This window comes from Quercus robur, chromosome 4 (genome assembly GCF_932294415.1).
Source record: "Quercus robur chromosome 4, dhQueRobu3.1, whole genome shotgun sequence".
Taxonomy (NCBI): domain Eukaryota; kingdom Viridiplantae; phylum Streptophyta; class Magnoliopsida; order Fagales; family Fagaceae; genus Quercus; species Quercus robur.
In genome coordinates, this window is record NC_065537.1 from 38,276,351 (window position 1) to 38,297,335 (window position 20,985).

At 37.0% G+C, this 20,985-nt stretch overlaps 1 protein-coding gene and 1 long non-coding RNA gene across 2 annotated transcripts; both read left to right on the forward strand.

The window, feature by feature from the left end:
• The first annotated feature begins 12,710 nt into the window (after positions 1-12,710).
• On the forward strand, positions 12,711-15,987 carry LOC126721476 (1-aminocyclopropane-1-carboxylate synthase 1). Its single transcript, XM_050424512.1, has 4 exons — positions 12,711-12,964; positions 13,226-13,357; positions 13,518-13,678; positions 14,870-15,987. The coding sequence occupies exons 1-4, from the start codon at positions 12,800-12,802 to the stop codon at positions 15,837-15,839; spliced, it is 1,428 nt and encodes a 475-aa protein (XP_050280469.1). The 5' UTR covers positions 12,711-12,799; the 3' UTR covers positions 15,840-15,987.
• A 209-nt stretch (positions 15,988-16,196) lies between these two features.
• Positions 16,197-16,562, forward strand: LOC126724444 (uncharacterized). Its single transcript, XR_007654988.1, has 2 exons — positions 16,197-16,317; positions 16,358-16,562. It is a non-coding gene; the product is annotated as an uncharacterized LOC126724444 (long non-coding RNA).
• Positions 16,563-20,985: the final 4,423 nt, after the last annotated feature.

Here is a 20,985-nt window from a genome sequence, read left to right on the forward strand (position 1 = left end):
AAGGTGTGATTGGTCACTTGTTTCTAGTTGATTTTATTACCGATCCTAGGCTAAGAAAAATGTCATTTTTCCTAATATAATGTGGATGGCAAAAAATCTTGATTCTTGAGTCCGGAAGTTTGGTTACGTGTGGGGAAGGTGTTAGGCACTTCACAACGCCTGTCCAAGGACAGCCTTTTGTTTTAATAAAACCTTAATTTTCAGATATTGGCAGTGAAAAACATGATTTTAACATTGGCTTTCGAGGCTTTGCATGCATGGGGCTTTGAGGTTTGGCTTTTGAATGGGTGTGGTCCCAATCTATGCTTTCCTAAGGCATATAGGCAAATACCAAATTTCCACAGCGAAAATCCGGTGACATGTCACCTTACTTTCGTGGTAGAAATTAGGAATCGCTTTGCTTTACATGACATGGACTGTGACAATCACACCAAGAGGGGTGAGTAGGTATATATACACATACATCATGCAAAATGCTAGCACACAGAGTAGGAAAGTAAATGCCTACATCCCTAGAGCATGGCCCAAAATATAGGTGCAGGAAAGTAAATAGGGGTCACCATACTCTAGAGATGAGGACGAATGGTACATGGCATGATATACCTAATACAACCCATCTAAGAGAGAAAGGAGGGAAGAAGGAAGAGGTTTAAAAGAGTTCATAACCAAATGGGAGACGCTAGACCCCTAAATCTACTGAACATAGCCGCTTGGCTAATATCTACATGCTTGCATCTGCGCCCTTTTTGCTTGTGCCTAGGAGACCATGCCCTAGCTCTATGTGTCCTCGCTCCATGTGTGTACATGCAAAGGCAAAGACAAGAAACCAACAGACAAGCAATGGAAAGAGAGATGCCTAGATAATGTGCAACGGGTATAAAGCAAACAAGCATACAAGCGAAGCAATAACATGTGGCAGGAGACATGACAAGCAACAAGATAAGCAAGCAAACTTGAAGGCAAACAAACAAGGAATCAAGCAAACAAGCAAATAAGAAAGAAGGCAAACAAGAGATGGTGTCTACGAGGGGACAAATGTAGGTTTGGATCGGATGTCCAGGACTTCATTGTGCTAAAGTATGGACGACACATTAGCAAGCAAAACTCATGCATGAACATGTAAGCAAGCATGTAAAGATGCATAGAAAGCCAACGAGTGGCACAAACAAGCATGGTAAGCATAGCATTGCGCGGAGTGGAAAAAGAAAGGGTAAGCACAGAGCAACTCGGCATCTGGAGACGCCTCCCAAATGGTTACATCCAAACAAGGCCTCATGGGCGTTGGATGTAACCACACAAGGTCAAGCCCACAGAAGGCGCCAAACATGGCAAAGCCTATAACTAGAGAGGCTAACACAAGTGTAAAGCATAGAAGTAAGCAAGCATAGACATGTAAATAGAAATGATCCAAACCCTTTTGATATGGGCCATGGTACATGAACGATGACAAAGACCATAGGGTCTAGATTAGGTCCGAATCATTAGGCCAAAATACAAGAAAATGCGATAAAAGGAACAAAAACGCTACAATAGCACATGGCATGACAAATAAGGTCTACGCCTAAGCACATAAACATGGCGTGAAGCACGCAAGCACATAGATGATGGCATAAAGCATGTAGAGAACATCGTTCTAAGCATGTAAACACACCGATCTACACATATAAGCATGGAAATGCGCATGTAAGCATGTGGATATACATCTAAGCATGTAGATATAAACATAAAGGCATGGGAGAACGCAAACCCAAGCATACAAGCATGTGACCGACATGGACATAGGCATAGGAGCATAAAACATGCATACAAACATGTAGATCTAAGCAAGGCATAGCCAGAGATATAATATCAAGCATGTGAGCATGTAGACCCAAATATCAGTACATGGGAAAGAAAAGATCTAAGCACCTAAAGCATGGCATAATGCATAAGACATATAGAAGAGGCAACTAACACGTGAACAAACATGGAAGCATATGGAAATAAGCTAAAAAGCATGCTAAAAGTAAGATAAAGCAAGAATCATGCTAGCTAAAGCAATAAATTATGTTATTAAGGTAAAAAGAGCAAGATAAATACTATAAAAAGATTTAGAAAGTTAGGGGTGTGGATAGTAGCCAAAAAGCTACATCCACACCCCTAAAACCCAAATCCAAGGTATAGAACCAAGGAAAAGAAGATTGGGTATAAGGACAATACCTTCTATTTTTGGTGAAGAGAAGAATCAAGAGGCTTTGATTTGTTTTGTGAGTGTTTTTGTGTGTAAAAATTTGTTTGGAAGAGAGGGGAAATGTGTAGAAAATGTCCAGGCAGAGAGTAGGACCCAGGAAAGTCTCTTTTTTTGGTTTGGAGGTGCTTGGGGCCTTTTATAGCCATGGCACACTTGACGAGGTGGCGCACCTTTTAGGGCTGCCACTTGTGAAGCTCCTCAAATGGGGTTGATCTTGGCACTCTTGGAAAGATCTTGACTTCCTGTTTCTAAAAAGGTATGGAACTTGAAAATCCAATGGTCGGACCAAAAGTTATGGCTCTAGGACGAGTGTGAGAAGGATTGCCAAGAACTCAAGCACTTCATGAGTAATTCACCCTTCCTGAGCCCATCCAAGGAGGGAGAAAACCTGTATTTATACTTAATGGTGTTAGCTATAGCTGTGAGTGTAGCTTTGATTCAAGAAGAGAATAGAAGATAGCTCCCAGTTTACTATGTCAGTCAGGCCTTCCAAGGGGCATAAGCCAAATACCCACGCATCGATAAGATTGCATTCACTTTGATTATGGCTTCATGCAAGTTGCGCTGCTACTTCCAGGTGAACCCTATCTTGGTGATGACGAACCAACCCATAAAGAAGTCGATGAACAAACCCGAGGCTACAAGACGGATGATCCAGTGGGCTATTGAGCTCAGCCAATTCGACATTGAGTACCACTCCAAGACAACTATTAAAGCGTAGGCATTGGTAGACTTCATCACTGAATTTACAATCCTAGACGAGGAGGGAGTAACAGACGAAGCAGAAAGATGGAAGATTCAAACTAATGGTTTGTCATCCCGAAAGAGGGGCGGAGTAAGGGTCGTCATCATCACCCTAGAGGGAAAGACACTCAAATATGGAGTTCAGCTAACATTTCCGGCCACCAACAATGAAGCTGAATACGAAGGAGTACGAATGGGATTAAGGGTCGGGAAAGCGTTAAAAGTCAAAAACTTGCTCCTCCAGAGCGATTCAAAGCTCATCGTAGGTCATATAAAGGGGGAATTCAAAGCAAAGAAGGAAAGGATGGAAAAATACCTAAAGTTGACGCAACTTTTGACACAAGATTTTGAACAAGTGGAGTTCACACAAATTCCCAGAAGCCAGAATATGGGGGCAGATGAGCTAGCAAAGCAGGCGTCGTTAGGAGCAGGACCAACGAATACAAACCTGAAGATTGAAGTCCAAAAATGTACTAGCATCGAAGAGGTATTCACCTTCGCAATCCAGAGCAAAAGCAGCTGGATGATCCCAATCCAGTCCTTCCTTCAAGACAGACGGCTTCTATAGGACGTTGAAGAGGCCAAGAAGGTCAGAAAAAGGTCAGCAAGGTTCACGATCCTGAATGGCACCTTGAACAAAAAAGGCTTCTCCATGCCTTACCTGAAGTGCGACAACAAGGAGGAAGCCAAATATATTCTGGAGGAGGTCACGAAGGAATTTGTAGAGACCATACAGGCCCGAGATCCCTGGTTAGCAAAGTCATCCGAACAAGTTACTTTTGGCCTACCTTGCAGAAGGATGCAAAGGAGTTCGTCAAGAGATGCGACAAATGCCAAAAGTTTGGGAACGTCCAACGCATCCCATCAAAGAAACTGACGACAATAGCCTCCTTGTGGCCGTTTGCCCAGTGGGGACTTAACATCGTCGGCCCGTTACACCAAGGTAAAAGACAGGTAAAATTTTTACTAGTTGCTATTGATTATTTCACAAAATGGGTTGAAACAGAAGTACTATCAACCATAACGGAGGCGAAGATCCAGAACTTCGTGTGGAAGAATATAGTTTGTTGATTCGGGATACCACGAGCGTTCATATCAGACACGGGTAGCAGTTTGACAGTCGAAGTTTCAGGGACTTCTGCTCGGGGTTAGGAATCAAGAACCAATTCTCATCACTTGGTCACCCCCAAGCTAATGGCCAATTAGAAGTGACGAACCGGACTTTGCTCAAGATCATCAAGGCTCGGTTAAACGAGGCAAAGGGCATATGGCCAGAAAAGTTGCCCAACGTTCTATAGGCGTATAGGACTGCAGCGAGAACCCCGACAGGGGAGACCTCCTTCAGTCTCACCTATGGCATCGAAGCAGTAATCCTAGTCGAAGTGGGAATCACCAGCATGAGACGAGAAATCTTCCATGAAGGCAGCAATGACAATCAATTAAGAATCAACTTGGATTTCCTGGACAAATCCAGAGACGGAGCATCCCATAAGATGGTGAAGTACAAGCAAAAGATGGCCGAGTACTACAACAAGAGAGTGAAGCTCAGACAACTTAACATAGGAGATCTCGTCCTGTGTAAAGTTACACTTGCTACCAAGGACCCACTCAGGGGAAGCTTGGCCCAACTTGGGAAGGACCCTACAAAGTAACACATTATTCCAGGCAAGGCAGCTATCACTCGGAAACGTTAAATTCCCAAGATTGTCGCAACCATGGAATATCGAGCATTTGAAACAATACCATCAGTAAATGTAATGGACGATTGTATTCATGTTTGAAATAAAGTAATAAAAGAATTATTCAGCCAACGTGATGGCTGTAAAGCTAGTAGCCAAAACAAAAAAAAAAACAAAAAAACAAAAAACAAAAAAATTGGCTAAGTAACAAGATTCCGCCTAAACAGATGTAAGTTACTGACGAAGCCAAATGACAAGATCCCTTCAATGGGTGTAAGTCACAAAAAATTGGCTAAGTAACAAGATTCTGCCTAGACAGATGTAAATTACTGACGAATCCAAATGACAAGATCCTTTCAATGGGTGTAAGTCACAAAAAATTGGCTAAGTAACAAGATCCCGCTTAGACGGATGTAAGTTACTAACGAAGCTAAATGACAAGACCCCTTCAATGGGTGTAAGTCGCAAAAAATTGGTTAAGGAAAAATCTGCCCAGGTAGATATAAACTACTGATGAATGTAGGTCATTTCTTAATTAAACAAACCCCCGAGCTGAGGGTAGACAAGCAACAAGGTAGACAGAAATCACATACAGACAAAAAGTATCATACACAACAATGCATGAAAGTAAACAAGTAAGCATAAAATAGTCAATAGAGTTGAAAGCCCATAAACATTGGGCAACCAACATTGTTCCAACATTAGAATTAGAAGCCCAAAAACACTAGGGCAAAAGACATTATCCTTAAATTAGAATAAAAATATTGTTCTAAAGTAGAAACAAAAAGCCCAAAAAACATACTAGGCACCCAAAAAAAAAAGGGCAAACGTGAAGCAGGAGTACGAGTAGGTTCAAGCGATGGCTACGTCATCACCAGCAGGAGGAGGCAAAGGAGTATTCTCTGGAGCATCACCCTCAAGAGCTGTAGACTGGGAGGCCTCGTCAGCTGACATTCCCTTATCCACCTCGAGATCCAAGTTCTCCAGGTCCACTCCGGTGGGGTACTTGACGAGGTACCGTCTCAGGAGCTCAAAGCCTTTATAATACCAGCTGAAGAGCACAATGTTGTACTCCTTCGTCTGCTAAAAGGCCTCGACGAACTTGGCGGCAACCACCTTGATCTTCTCTTTTGCAACCAGAAGCAGCTCTCCTTCTCCAGAGTCAGTTGCCTCTCTACCCTCAAATCGTCAAACAAGATCTTAGCTTTCTCCTTGCTAGTATTGGCCTTGTCCATGGCAGCAATAAGATCCTTCCTCAGCTTTGAGTTTTCCGCCTCCAAAGCCACCACCTGGGACCCTGCTGATGTGGCCTTTGCCTCGTTGCTTAGGTACTCCGAGGTGATATGGATGGTCTCCCCTAGTACCTGAAAATAAGCTCTAACTCTCATAACAAAAAAATGAAAAAAAAAAAGAAAAAAAAAAGAGAGAATCTTTGCACAAGTACATTACCTGGACGAGTTTGTGGATATGGCGACCCACAATCTTGTTGGAAGGCATGCCAGAGAAGACCTTAAGCTCCCCAGCCGTGAAGGCGTCTTATGCTCTCGTCAACGTGAGGTTAGAGTCATCCCAAACGCTGGACGAATGGGAGGTGGCCTTCTCTTTACCTTTATCGGCCATACGCTGCCTCTTTGAGAATGGGGTAATTTCTTCCATCAAGGTAGCCGGGGAAGCTGTCCTCATTGGCTCAGTGACGGGGGCAGGGGGAGTGACTAAAACCCCCTTCTCCATAATGCACACTGTCCTCTTCCCAAGATTGGAAAAGGGCTCGTTCTTCTTGGCCTTCATCTTTGCGTACATCCCCTGGTTAAATTTCGTTGTCATGTCTATGAAAGAAAACCACTTGTTAAAAAAAAAAAAAAAAAAAGACTTAAGCAGAAGGGTCTGGACCAAGGCAATAAACACTTACTCTTCTTCTCCTCAATTTCTATAGTGCGCAGGATGTAAGCAGAAGGGTTTGGACCAAGGCAGTGAAAAGCAAGGATTTATGGGTTGACCAGATTGTCAAAATCGTCAATCGTCCTCGCATACTCAATAGTTGCCTCGACGCATAGCCTGTACTTGCTCTTGAGCTTTGGCCGCTTCTTAACTGCGCACAAGACAACAAACAGAAAAGTTAGCGGTGACAAAATATGTGCAAAAGAATGAAGGATGAAGGACTGGCAGAGAACAACGCACCTAGACTCGGGGCTCTCCATCGGCGGAGCAACCTAGGGATGTCCCCACAAACTTCATTGGAAAGGGTCTCCCGCTTATCCCCAAAGACAAAGAAGAACCGAGACTTCCAATATCGAAACGACAAGGGTAGGCCCCTGACGATCGTAGCCTCCCTGACCCAAGGCACGAGCTCATTGTACCCGTATTCCTTGGATTCCTTCAAATGGTACAAGTAGGTAAACTCGTCTACCTTGATCACTATTCTCCATGAGTTTGGCATAAGTTGCCCAGGTGTAATATTGAAATGATTTAAAAGCTCCATGATGAAGGGGTGGATAGGAAATCTAAGCTCACACAGGAAAGCAGCCTCGTAGAAGCACACCTTTTCGAGCGAAAAGTGACAGGCTCATTCCTCTTTGCAAGGACGATGAACCCTAACCCTTTCAAGAAACTGGAACTTATTGCTAAACCTAGAGAGGGTCTCAATGTCTAAGCTACACTCTTCCCCAAGGGCAAAGAAAGCTTTGACCTCCCTTGGGCCAGAAGCCGCAATATCTTCCTCCACTTCCACAGGGTCATCACTAGACGACAACTCGTCTCAAGTTCACTAGATCTCACCTCCGACATCCCTCTTCCCTCACCCACCAAATCTTCGAACCAATTAATGGATTGAAGAAGCAAAGGGACCAGATCGGCTAACACTACACCCAAACTACTACCCTTAAACATAAAACCTTCAACTGAGGGACAGAAAGTACGAGAAACACTTAGAGAGGCCCCTAAATATGCATAGAGAAACAAAATAGAGGGGCAAAGTGTCCTAGTTTCGGAACTACCAACCATGGAACCCAGAAATGAAAAAGGGGGACAAAATCCTAAAAACTCAAAATGGGAATGAAAATCAGAAATTTTTACAAATTGCCTATATTATGAAGAATAAAAAGGTGAGAAGGAACCGTACCTTTGAAAAAGGCACCCACAAGAAGGAGGAACGCAAGAAATTGCAAGAGAGAACAACTTGGGGAAGAAAAAGCATAGAACAACAATGGCGGGGGAAAAGAAAAAGTGAAGAAGAAAGAGAAGAGAAAGGAAGTTTAAAAACTAAACACAAAAAATTGAAAACCAACGAGAAACCCAAAGAGCCACACAAGTGGAGCATTAACTCCACCAACCATAACGTGCCACGTGGACACGATGTGTACAGCGCTACCACTACGCATTAATGCGTCGCCACTTTGCATCAAATACGGAACGAAACCCTAAGAGTCATGTCTGGGTAGAAAACCTTTCACCTTCTCATGGTCGTCATGACACGTAATGATGAAAACAGAACCTGGGGGGCAGCTGACGGGACCAACGAACTTTCTTGCCCAGACAACCCTATCAAATACCTCCATCTACCTAGCCACGACATGGACAAGGAAAAGCAAACCATTAATGAGAAGCTTCAATGCCTCTGACAGTTACCGATTAGCTGTTAAACCGTTGGTAGCCCATCAAAACCTGCATTAATAAGCCCTGAGGCATTACGAAAGGAGCATTAAAGCCACAATTAAGGCCCCAATGGCTAGAAACTATGAAGCTATATATACACACTCAACAGAACCAAACCATGTACATATACACACACGCAAAATACACAAGCATAGGTAATTTGATATTCCAAGCTTTCTTATTTCCTAAAAAGCTTCTGTACACTAACTTTGGCATCGGAGGCGTTGTGGCAGGCACTACACCGGTGACCACATAAGGAAAGCCTTGCACTACATTTGCAGGTACAGTGACGAAGATTCAACTCCATCTGGATGACAACTGACGATTTTCACATCATCATTCTCTATAGACATAGGTCGTTAGATTGAACCTCATATCTCTCATGTGTTCTTGTGTTACTCTCTTTTAAGCTTTTGCATCTACAATATCTTTATTATATCTCCTCGAATTTATTTAATAGATATGATATGATTGAAACCTATAGCATCTGCTATATGATAAATTCTTTATTATTATTAAGTCAAGACATCAATTAATTTTTGGTGTATAAGAAATTAGAACTTAGGTCCCTTATTCACCTACAAAACTTTGCAAGTTAAACTAACGGTGACCCTACAGCATAACTGTATTAATGTCGTTGATAACACCTTCAATCTGTGGTCAAGCCCATTGATCTCAGTTTAGATGTTTTCTAAGATTAGTTGCCCGATTCTGGATGGTCAAAAATTTGTAGATTTGCATTATATATGTATTTAATATTAAAGTGTCCGTTAGACTCATTGGGCTTTGGCTAGGATTTTTTTAAAATAAAAATTATTTGGTGAATAAGAATAACATTTCATGCAAACGTTGGTACAACCACTCCATACTAAACTTTTCCCTCAGCCTAGCTAAAAAATGAAAAAGAAGAAAAAAATCAACGGAAGAAGCTATGAAGGTGCTAAAGCTTGGGCTTCAAGTAAAGAAAATCATGTAATGTAGCGTAGAGTGTAGATAGAGAAGTAAAAAAAATTTCCTAATAATTTTGAAGGAAGTATATATGTAGATATATTAATTATATTATCCCTTCGTATGTAATCTTACTCTTAGAACTTTTGAACACTTTTTACCAAACCCAATCTTGTAAAGTTGGACACTTCTCTTTAGCCTATGAGTTGTATGAAGGACTTCGTTTAAAAAAAATATGCTTTTATTCGAACTTTAGGTTATTGTCAAATATGGGAGTATAAATCTGAGTTTTTTTTTTTTTTGGAGGAAAAAAATTAAGTTAATTAGCGTTGAAAGTTTCACACTTAATTGTTGTAGCTTTAAAGAATGACTTAGAGTCAAAAAATAAAAATGAAATAAATAACAATGACTTAATTGGGTCATCCCTTAGTTGTAATGCACATAAGGGATGACCTACATATTAAAGAATTGACAGACAGGGAGATCAAGTCCTTGATATGTGGATAGTATTAGAGGTAGTTGTTGTGTGATGCAATAAACTAAAGTTGCCCATGTAAAGTAGAGAATAATAGTAACAAAGAAATAAAATAAAGGGGTAAACTTTACAATAGTAGGTGTATAAAATCAATTTGTTCTATCTCAAGTGAAACCATTCAAAATTAAGTCTAGAAGTACAAACTTTCCATGCTAGTAATTATAATTTGGATGCTTATGAAATCAAGGAAAATAGGAAGATTCACAAGTTTTTTGTTCATGTTCCACATTATTAACCTGTAATGTGCTTGCTTGCTACTTTTTGAGTCATTTGAATGTGAAATAATTAGGCACATAAACATATATACATAGACCTTAGAGGAAATTTAGAAATGAGAGTGTGACACGACAACCACGTTTATCATTGGTATTCAAAGATATCTACCGCGTAAACAAGCAAACGCGGATGTACTGCTTCATTCAAAAATTCTTCTATGTCGCAGAAATGAACCATGTTACCGTGCCGTCCATTGTCCAATGTTCCTTTGTCATATAATGTTGACGGTCCAACAAAATGGGAATTGCATAGTTCGTAAAAAGCAATTAAGCCTTTGCTGTAATAATAAAGAAGCTAGGAAAAGAAAAGATAGCGGATGCAATGAGAAAAACATTGAAATTGAAATTGGGGAATGCAAGATTGTGGGGTCCTTGAACACATCACTTATTCTGTCATCAGGTTAATTGTTTGGCTTAATAGCAGATTTTTCTGAGCCAGACAATATCTTGATTTGATCTTCTGATGTTAAAAATTAGCCCAGAGAAAAAGAAAATGTACGTACAAGTATTATTGTTTGGCTTACCAGGTTTTTCTAGCCACACAATTTCTTGATTTGATCTTCTGCTGTTGAAGATCAAATGATTTAAATCAAGATTATCGGGAATAATTATAAGGTTGATTAATAAATCAATATATTTATTGTTAAAGAAACTCATTGAATTGGAGCAATCAATATATACATAATCACAATGTAAATTATCATTGACTTTTGTGTATTCTGCATTATAAATATGGATTTCATTGTAACTTAGAAAAGTGAATAAGAAAATACAATCTTTTGGTTATTGTGGAATGTCATGTACACTACCGCATACAGGGGCGTAGCCAGGATTTTTAACTTGGGGGCCGAATTACATGCTTGTACATTAGTCATAACTCATATATTTATGTGTATGTATATGTGAGATAGATAGAGTTAAAAGAAATAAAGAAATGAAGCCTAAAGATTAAGACTGCCACCAAAAAATTAAAAATAAAATAAAAATCACTAGTTTAAGCAAAACAATAAACTTTTAGCGACTTTCACATTTGAACATGCACAAACATAATGCACTTTTGTTTACTTAAAAATAAATAAATAAATAGCATCCGGACAACTTTGTATTTTTTTTTTTTTTTTTTGGATTTGAGTAAACATGTGTTTTGTTGGGTGAAGTCCACTTGAGAAACTAAAATATTGTAATTGTAATATTAGTCAAATTTCAAAATGAATGCTATAAAGAAATTAACATTGTATGATGCATAAGACCCACAACAAAATAAACACATGACAATTGCTTCAGCAATTGCTGAACCAAAGGCTAATGACTGAAAGGTAACTCATACTTGTACTTTGTTTTAGTCATTTTATATGCCATAATTTGCTAGACAACCCTACTTAGCTAATTATTTTCATTACTTCCATATACTTTCTTTAGTCCTAATAGTTCCACACTCGGGATACATCCAATCGTCAGCCAATAAAATTGAGACATACTTATCGTATCAAATATTTTTTATCACTCCTGCTAGTGTGTCATTCTATATAGTTTTGAGAGATAATTGTCTCAGCTCTTTGATTGATCATACAACCACAACATATTTCAAAGGGGAAACCACTAAAACTAACATTAGACTAGGTATGTGAATTTTTTTGGAGGAGCCAATTGATACATTTGCAGGGCCAGCTTGTTTTTATATCGTATTATGTATTTGTTTGGATCCGACTTATGGCGTTTGCGTTTCATCCTTGCGCGTTTTCTCTCTCTCTTTTTTTTTTTTCCCAGCTGCAACTTTTGACTATTCTTCCGTGAATAGTGCATCTGTGCACTATTCACGGGTCCCACAAACTTCATTTTCAGTTATTTTTTCATTAAAAATGGGTTCTACGACACTATTCACACATTTAAAAATTATTTTGCTACAATGCTTTCAATTTTTAACAAAAATAAGTTATATCCAAATGAATCCTATATAGGGGTTTCAAAAGCTTTTGGGGGATGGCCCCCAAGCTTATGTGTGCCTCCGCCCCTAACCGCATATTTATTTATTTTTGTATATCAAGCTACCACAAATTTCCACAGGAGTAATGATATTTTTACACTCTCTTTCTTATATTCGCTATTATGTTTTAAAATGTTGATATTTTCGCATTGGATATTGATATGTAAACTAGAATAAAGGGATATCGATCCTGAAGTTTGTGAATATCCTGTGTGTAATTTGGTCCAAAAAATCGCCTCTCTCTCATTCTTTCAAACCTCGTGAAGCTGGTGTACTTCGTGGAAACTTCTCATATTGCCCTGCATTTTATTTTCCATGGAGTGTTAAACTAGTTAAATTCTCGTTCTGAACAACAAAAATTAAGTACCTAACCCGGCAACCTGGACAAGTAAAGAGGATTCATAAACATGGGAAATATATATTCAAAGATCAAGAATGAAGTAAAATTCTCCTTTCCACGTGAAGAGTGAGTAACACGCAAGCACGCTTGTTGACCAATACGAACACTTAAGGCTACCTTTTTTTTTCTTTTTTTTTTCCCTTAGGTGTCATTTTTTTCAAGCATTTGAAGTTTGAAATGGATTTTTCTATCTGCAGTTTCCATCTCCTCAATTTCCTATAAATAGATGGTTGCTATCTTTTAGTTTGTCACTCACTACTACTGCATTATTAGACAATATCCATATTTTTCATAGAGCTAACTAGTGAGCTTTAAGAAACAATAATATTGGAATAAACAATATTATTGAAGATATGGCTTTGAGGAAGAATCAACAACTTTTGTCTAAGATTGCAACCAATGATCGTCATGGTGAGAATTCTCCTTACTTTGATGGGTGGAAGGCATATGATAAAAACCCATATCACCGTATTGATAATCGTGAAGGAGTCATCCAGATGGGTCTCGCAGAAAATCAGGTTTGATGGATAATTTTATGCTTAATTTTGCTTTTGTCTCACATAAGCCTCTTTTACACGAGTGTTCCACGTTATACTCTACCAACTACAGTATGTCATATAGGAAAAAAAAAAAGAAAAAAAGAAAAAAAGAAGAAGAGTCGAACCGTGTGACTGGTATAGCATAAAAGTGGAGCGCACGTTGGGATAGAGGAATTTTATTCTTCCTCACTAAAAATGCACATTAATTAACATCCAGAGTTATATATGTATGTATTTCAGCTTTGCTTTGATTTGATTCAAAAGTGGATTAGGAGAAATCCTAAAGCTTCCATTTGCACCGCCGAAGGAGTTCACGAATTCAAGAATATTGCTATCTTCCAGGACTATCATGGCTTCAAGGAGTTTAGACAAGTATGAATTTATTGTTTGTAGAATGATTAAAGTATTGGGGTTAGGAAAATTAGATAAAATAGAGAAATGTGGACGTAGAGCTGGCATATATATATATATATATATACACATATTTGATATATTATTGACAATTAGAAGAAAATGTGTGAATTATTTGCAGGCTGTAGCAAATTTTATGGGTAAAGCAAGAGGTGGTAGGGTCACATTTGATCCAGACCGCATAGTCATGAGTGGTGGAGCTACTGGAGCAAACGAGACAGTTATGTTTTGCCTGGCCAATCCTGGCGATGCTTTCCTTGTACCCTCACCATGTTATCCAGCGTAACTCTCTCTCTCTCTCTCTCTCTCTCTGCACGCTTTCATTTTTGTTTTCTTTACTAATTAAAACACAAGAAAATTAAAGGTGTTCGACCTCTGTTGTTTTGAGTACTATATGTAGATGAAAGCATAAAAAGATTTCCTCCTGTAAGCACGGGAATATTGACATATGTCAATTCGAAAACACGTGTCAATATCATACTTCTCCCCGTGTGTGAATTATTAAAAATAAAAAAATAAAGGTTGAAAAATAAGTTAATGCCCTAATTTAATTATGCGACTCTGTTTTCTGTGTTTCTAAACCAGACTTTGCTTAATCTTAGTTTGTTGGGCTCACTTTATTCCTTATATATACAACTGTAAGAGTTTAGAGTAGTGTAAAGAACTTCACCAGAGGTTAGCAAAAAAAAGAACTTCACCAGAAAGATGAATTCAAAAGAATCCAAGTCAACATATAAACAAATAGGGAATTTTGAACAGACAGGTATTGTGTTCAAAATTGGTTTCATCCTTAACACTAGCAATTTCCCCGAAATTACAGGTCTTTGCTTAGCATAGGTCAATATATATATATGATATTGTTACAATGTCAAATATTCCAATCCCAACTATAGCTAGCAAAGGTCAATTAAATAATTTACTACTTTTGGAAGTCATAAAAATCAACATGGTTTGATTCTATAAGTTAGGTCAAAGTACATACCAAGTCAGATATTAGTTATTAAAACACACGAAGTAATAAACTAGATTATTATTAAGTCAAAATGCACATAGAGTTTTTATTTATACTTTTAACTCCATATATTAATTTGTGTAAACTTAGTTAGTGGACCCTTGCTATTGACCTATAAGTCCTGTCACTGAAACAACCTGCTGGTCATCACCTAATTCAAATCAAAAGCAGAGTGCATGCGTATGCGTACAGCTGGATACTTTGGGCAATTTCTATACTCGTCCCCAATATTCCAAGTTGTCTAAAACAAAAAAGTCTCAAACTTATACTGATCTAGATGTAATCAATTCCTCCAGTCAGATCGTTTGGTCAACAAGCCAACGGGTCAAAAGGACTCACATGCTCATTCTTTACCGCAAGCACATGCAGAAAATTTAATAGCTAATAACTTGACTTTTTTGCTAAAACTTAAAGGAGAAGTTAAAAGAAAGTTGTTTGATAAATTTCGTGTTTGAATGCAGATTTGACCGTGACTGTGGGTGGCGAACAGGGGTGCAGCTAATTCCTGTCAACTGTGATAGCTCGAACAATTTTCTTATCACAAAAGCAGCATTGGAAGCAGCATACGAAAGAGCCCAACAAGACAATATCAATGTGAAGGGCTTGATCCTAGCAAACCCGTCAAACCCTTTGGGCACGGTTTTAGACAGAGACACATTGAGAAGCCTAGTGAGCTTCATCAATGAAAAGAAAATCCATTTAGTCAGTGACGAAATATATGCAGCCAGTGTGTTCAGCACTCCAAGTTTCGTTAGCGTTTCCGAAATTATAGAGGAAGTGGAATGTGACCGTGATCTCATTCACATTGTTTATAGTTTGTCCAAAGATATGGGACTCCCTGGCTTTAGGGTCGGCATAGTTTACTCTTACAATGATGCAGTCGTGAATTGTGGGCGCAAAATGTCAAGCTTTGGATTAGTTTCCTCACAAACTCAACATCTACTGGCTTCAATGCTTTCAGACGATGAGTTTGTCGACAACTTTCTCAAAGAGAACTCGGAAAGGCTAGCCAAGAGGCACAGCTTGTTCACCAAGGGACTTGAAAAAGTGGGAATTACTTGTTTGAAAAGCAATGCTGGGCTTTTTGTTTGGATGGATTTGCGTAGGCTTCTAAAAGAACAAACACTCGAGTCTGAAATGACGCTTTGGCGAGTAATCATCAATGAGGTGAAGCTCAATGTTTCACCAGGATCTTCGTTTCATTGCTCCGAGCCAGGTTGGTTTAGGGTTTGCTTTGCAAATATGGATGATGTCACAGTTGAAGTTGCACTCGAAAGGATCCGAGTATTTGTAGAAAAGCAGCAAGTGAAAAGTAAACGTAAATTCCAAAGCAATCTTACGCTCAGCTTCACATCTCGAAGATACGATGAGAGTGTTATGTCACCACACATGATGTCTCCTCGCTCACCGCTTGTTCGAGCAAGGACTTAGATGACAAATATTTTAATTTGTCTGAAAAGCAGGGGCGGCGGCCAGGGTCCCCCTCGCATGGACCACTCTTACCTGAATTCTTCCCAATTGTTAGGAAACTTTAATTTAAATGACTTGTTAACAGGTGTCTGTCACCAGTTAATGAACCGGTGATTCATTTATAATTGTTTGTATTGTCTCTAGGGCTTTGGACATTTACTATCTTTTCTTGTTCTTTTTATTTTAATAATTTAAAAAAAAAAATTCTTCTTGGCATTCTAATTTCTTGGACTTATAACAATAATGAAAAAAAATAAAAAATAATTATATTTTCAATTAATATCTTGATTTGAATTGGGAAAACAGAAACCTCTGTAGATGATTGTGTCATTTGTGACTTAATTTGTCAGATGAGGATGTTATAATTCTTTTTTTTTTTTCCTTTCGCTTGGTAAGTGCGAGAAATAAAACCTCTATAAAGAAACCTAGGTACCACCTGGTTATGAGGTCATTGGCGTTGGGAAAACTTAGTTTTTTAGATTTTATTCTCATTAATTTATTTCCTACTAAATTGTACTTAGAAAATAAGGTTTGAGATGTTGTTGCTGTTTGATTACTACCATTTTTTCCCCACTAGTGTGGGTGTTGTAAGTTGTCTCACATTGGACAACTAGCCTATAGAGTTGTCTATAGGAAATGTATTAATTTCTAAAATTCAAGTTATAATTAAGTACCTTTTCAATATTTATTTTGTTAATTTATATAATATGTGATGATTAAAATATTTCTTTTGACGGCTGGTAAAGTGCTTGTGTGAATTCATCTGTTTTTTTCGTCTTCAAAATGTTTTTAAATGAGTATCATATTTAATATATAGTGTGAATTCAAAGTTCAATCGTGTATAAGATGTAAGAATAACCTCACCTTAACGAGTTTGTTTAGAACATAAATAAGTCAATGCCAACAAATTAACAGACTTATTTTTTTTAAAAAAAATAATAATAATAATAAAATTGCAACATGCATGACATTACCAATTGCAAATGTTGCATTCATTATTGACTTAATTAGTGGCACAATATTAATCTTATATATAGTTAACGCATTAAGCATGACATCCAATCAGGGGCGGAGTTAGGAATTTTTGTTTGGGGGCTAAGTTGCAACACTAATATATTTATCAAGACAACCCCATACACACACATAAATACACATGCTTTTTTTATTATATATACACATTTTTTTATTTGATAAATTATATATATACACACACCCAACAAAAAAAAAAAAAAAAGCTTAATATTTTCAATCAAAATTATGTTTGATGGCTATCTTTCATAAAATTAATAAAATTCATTTTTCACAATTTTCATAGTGAAATTCTTAAAAAGTTTCATTTTCTTTAAAAATTATCAAATTTTATACTAATGTAAGTAAAATTATTCAATTGAACTATTGTAATTTTCAAAAACAAGAATGATCCAAAACTTGGAGGAACAAATTAGGTTCCAAACATATTTGAAACTATTTTGCTTTGACCTATTATGTGACAACTAAAGAGACATTTCATGTGTAATATTAGTGACAAGAATTTTTTAATGAATCAATGACTTGTTAATCACCACATAACGGGTTGAAAAAGATAAATTCAAACATATTTGGTGCAAAACTATTTCAAATATTTAACAAATATAAAAGCACATTTGATAATAAAAAATAGAATTGCGAAATATAATGTTATATATGTCTCTATAAAGACCAATTTTTTTTTTTAAAGCATTATTGGACTAATTCAAATACTTGGGGGGGCCAACTCTTATTTTTGTAGACTAAATTTTGAAAATATTAAAATAATTATATATATATATTTAAAAAAAATTCAAAATTTGGGGGGGGGGCCATGGCCCCCCCACCCTTCAACATGGCTCCGTCCACGCATCCAATGCCACGTTCGAGCTTGGAATATGATATGTATAGTTTATGAGCGTGCTACATGTTTATTTCGTCACTATGACTCGATTTCAGAAAATTCCAACTCATCTATAAGCCCATAATCGATGGCGATGATGTTGATCGATAGACACTTCTTGCTCGTTTATCTACAAAATGTACATATTTACTTGTCCAAATTTCCCACTCCCACTTTTATATAATATATACATACTGAGTATATGACTTCAATGCCACTAGTATAATGATAATGCACTAACAAGTAATAACGTGTTGCTCAGGTAGTAGTATCGTAGTCTATTGTCTATTGTGAAATTCTAGGAGTAAACTTAAGTGATTGTAGCTCGCAAGAAATGTGCAATGTCACTGTTAAAGGGTCACAGTTTTTGGCCAAACTGGTGATGAGGGGGATGACAGTTGGCTCGATGTTCTTTAATTATTTGGATTTATGTGGGCACTAAATAGCAATGTTTATATATAGTCACTTTCACCAGCCGAGGAGACATACACCTGACCCACCATGCATGGACATTATTAATTTGTGTATGTACAAATGGTTGCTTAATTAGCCAAATGACCTCCTTTTGTCTCAGCAAATAAACCGACCTCTTTGCTAGTTTGATTTTTTGGAGCCATTGTCAGTTTGTATACAATGGCAAACAAAATCCTGTTTCTTTGCTCAGCTCAGCAGAAAATGACATGTTTAAGTTTTCTTGCCGTCTGGGGCATTGATGTTCTATAAAGATGCGGTGTGAATCTTTATAATCTTGTGAACTAATCGACCAGCTTTCATGCAAAAAGCTAGCTGAGTGAAGTTATGAATGAGACCATATGTGCAAGCTAAAAGATATCTACTAAAATAGTAAAATTCTAAAAACTATTTTTACGGATGGCCACATGTCAACCGTTCAATGGTTGAGTTTTTCAGACACGTGTTCGTTAATGGGAGTCAAGTCACACCGACTCGGGGATGGTCACTAACTACGTACAGGTGCACTCTATTTTTTCTAGGAACAACTGCAAGTGTACTTTTTAGCCTACAAAACTACACCCAAAATCCAAGAGAGAATACAAACGGTTACATATTTTAGCAACAGTAGAGGGATATGAATTTAATCCTATGTTTGGTTTGAGCGAAGAGAATTGCAGAGAAGAAAAAAGAATAAGAGGAAAGGAAAAATATTGGCCAAAGTGAAAGGTTTTTCTTCAAATTTAATTCATTTTCTTTTCTCCCATGCTATCCAAACAGATAAAATTACTTAATTTCTCTTCTTCTTTTTTGTCCTCTTCCCCTCAAACCATAGATAGTGTAGATGTTAAACCAATTTAAATCATCCCACAACAACAACACAGTGCGAGTCTTCAATTTTTTAGGGTTGGCTATTTCCATTTATAACAAAATGACCTACGGCAACTCTCTTTTTTTCCGGACTTGAGATTGATAGTGAACAAAGTAATAGGCCTACAAAACAATGCCCAATGCCCAATGCCCAAAGCCCAAGAGACAATACAAACAATTATATATTTATCTATAAAATAACAGTAGAGGGACAAGCATTTATCAAATGTTAAACCAATTTAAATTATCTAACAACAACAACAACACAGCATAATAGTATGACTCCCAAATGTTTTTATGGTTAGCTATTTCCATTTATAACAAAATGACCTACCGCAATATAAGCTTATTTTTTTTTATTTTTTATTTTTTTTAAATGTATTTTATATAACATAAAACTGAGAATACTTCACCTTTTAACAAATCTAAACCTCAATTTCTTAACTGCTTGGGTTTTGTAGTTGAATTGACATATTTTCACGCAAAAAGTGTTTGGAAAGTAAAGCTTCGAAGTACGAAGATAGCAACATATTGTAATTATGTCTAAAAAAAACCTTATTTTCTTAATGAAAAGTTTTACTTGTAGAAAGATTTAGCGTGCGTTTGGATTGAAATTAAAATTATAAATTATTTCATTATTCAGCTTATTTTTACTACTATTTATGGGTCCCACTGCACTTTTTAATACTATTCATGGGTCTTACTGTACTATTTCAACTAATTTTTACCTTTATTTATAGTACTTTCAGTAATAAATTTTTCAGTTTCAGCAAAATAAGCGGTATTCAAATAAACCCTTAATATCTTATAATTTTTACTATATCTTTAAAATTAATAAATTTTTTTTATAGGATAAAATTAATACACTTAAATAAACTTCAAGCTAAAAAGTTGGAGCACCCCCTCCCCCCTTCTTTGTTTTATTCATTATATCTTAATATTTTGACCTTGGTTGAGTTGATCGTATAACGTTTCTAATTAAAAAGTAAAGATTGAAAGAATATTTTCATGATTTAATACAGTACTCAAATAAATTTTTCAGGCCCTTTTTTTTTGTTAAATAATAATTTTTTTACAACTAAAAAGCCTCTTTATCAAGTTATTTTATTATGTAGTATTTTTTTTTAAAATTTGATTTTGCTAAAATCAAGCTCAAAGTAAAACTTGATTTTGTCAAAGTTGAGTTCTACGCAAGTAACCACTGATGTGGCATGGTCGACATGAAACTAAGAACTACTAAACTCCAGTTCCATGTTGCCACATCAATGGCTATTGCATAGAATTTGACTTTGGCAAAATTGAGTTTTACTTTGAGTTCAACTTTGACAAAATCTAGTTCCGAAGGAACACATAACTAAATTAATTGGGAATGAAGATTTTTAGGGTCTGTTTGAAATCCATTTATTTTACTAAAACTAAAAACATTTTGCTAAAAGTACTGTAGATAAAAGTAAAAGTTAACTAAAATAGTATAGTGAGACTTATGAATAGTATCAAAAAGTGCAGTAAGACTTATAAATAGTAGAAAAATAAACTGAATACTAAAATAAATTGGCAAAAATAATTTTTGTCAAATGGACACTTAGAGCATTAGTATTAGTGGTGCTAAAAAGCTATTTTTAGCACCACCATATACAAAAAGGATGCAACATTGGTGGTGGTATAGGTAAAATTTTTACCTACACAGCTACAGTGCACAGCCATATATGACTATGCACTGTAGCTCAAAGCTAAACTCAAAAATAATTTTTTATTCCTACCTTCCATTAAATTTTTTTTTTTCTATCTCTTTTTTCCTCTACCCGATTTCAGTCACTCACTTTCTCATATTGAGCTCTCACCTCTCTCCTATATCCATCAAACTCTCACCTTTGCCAC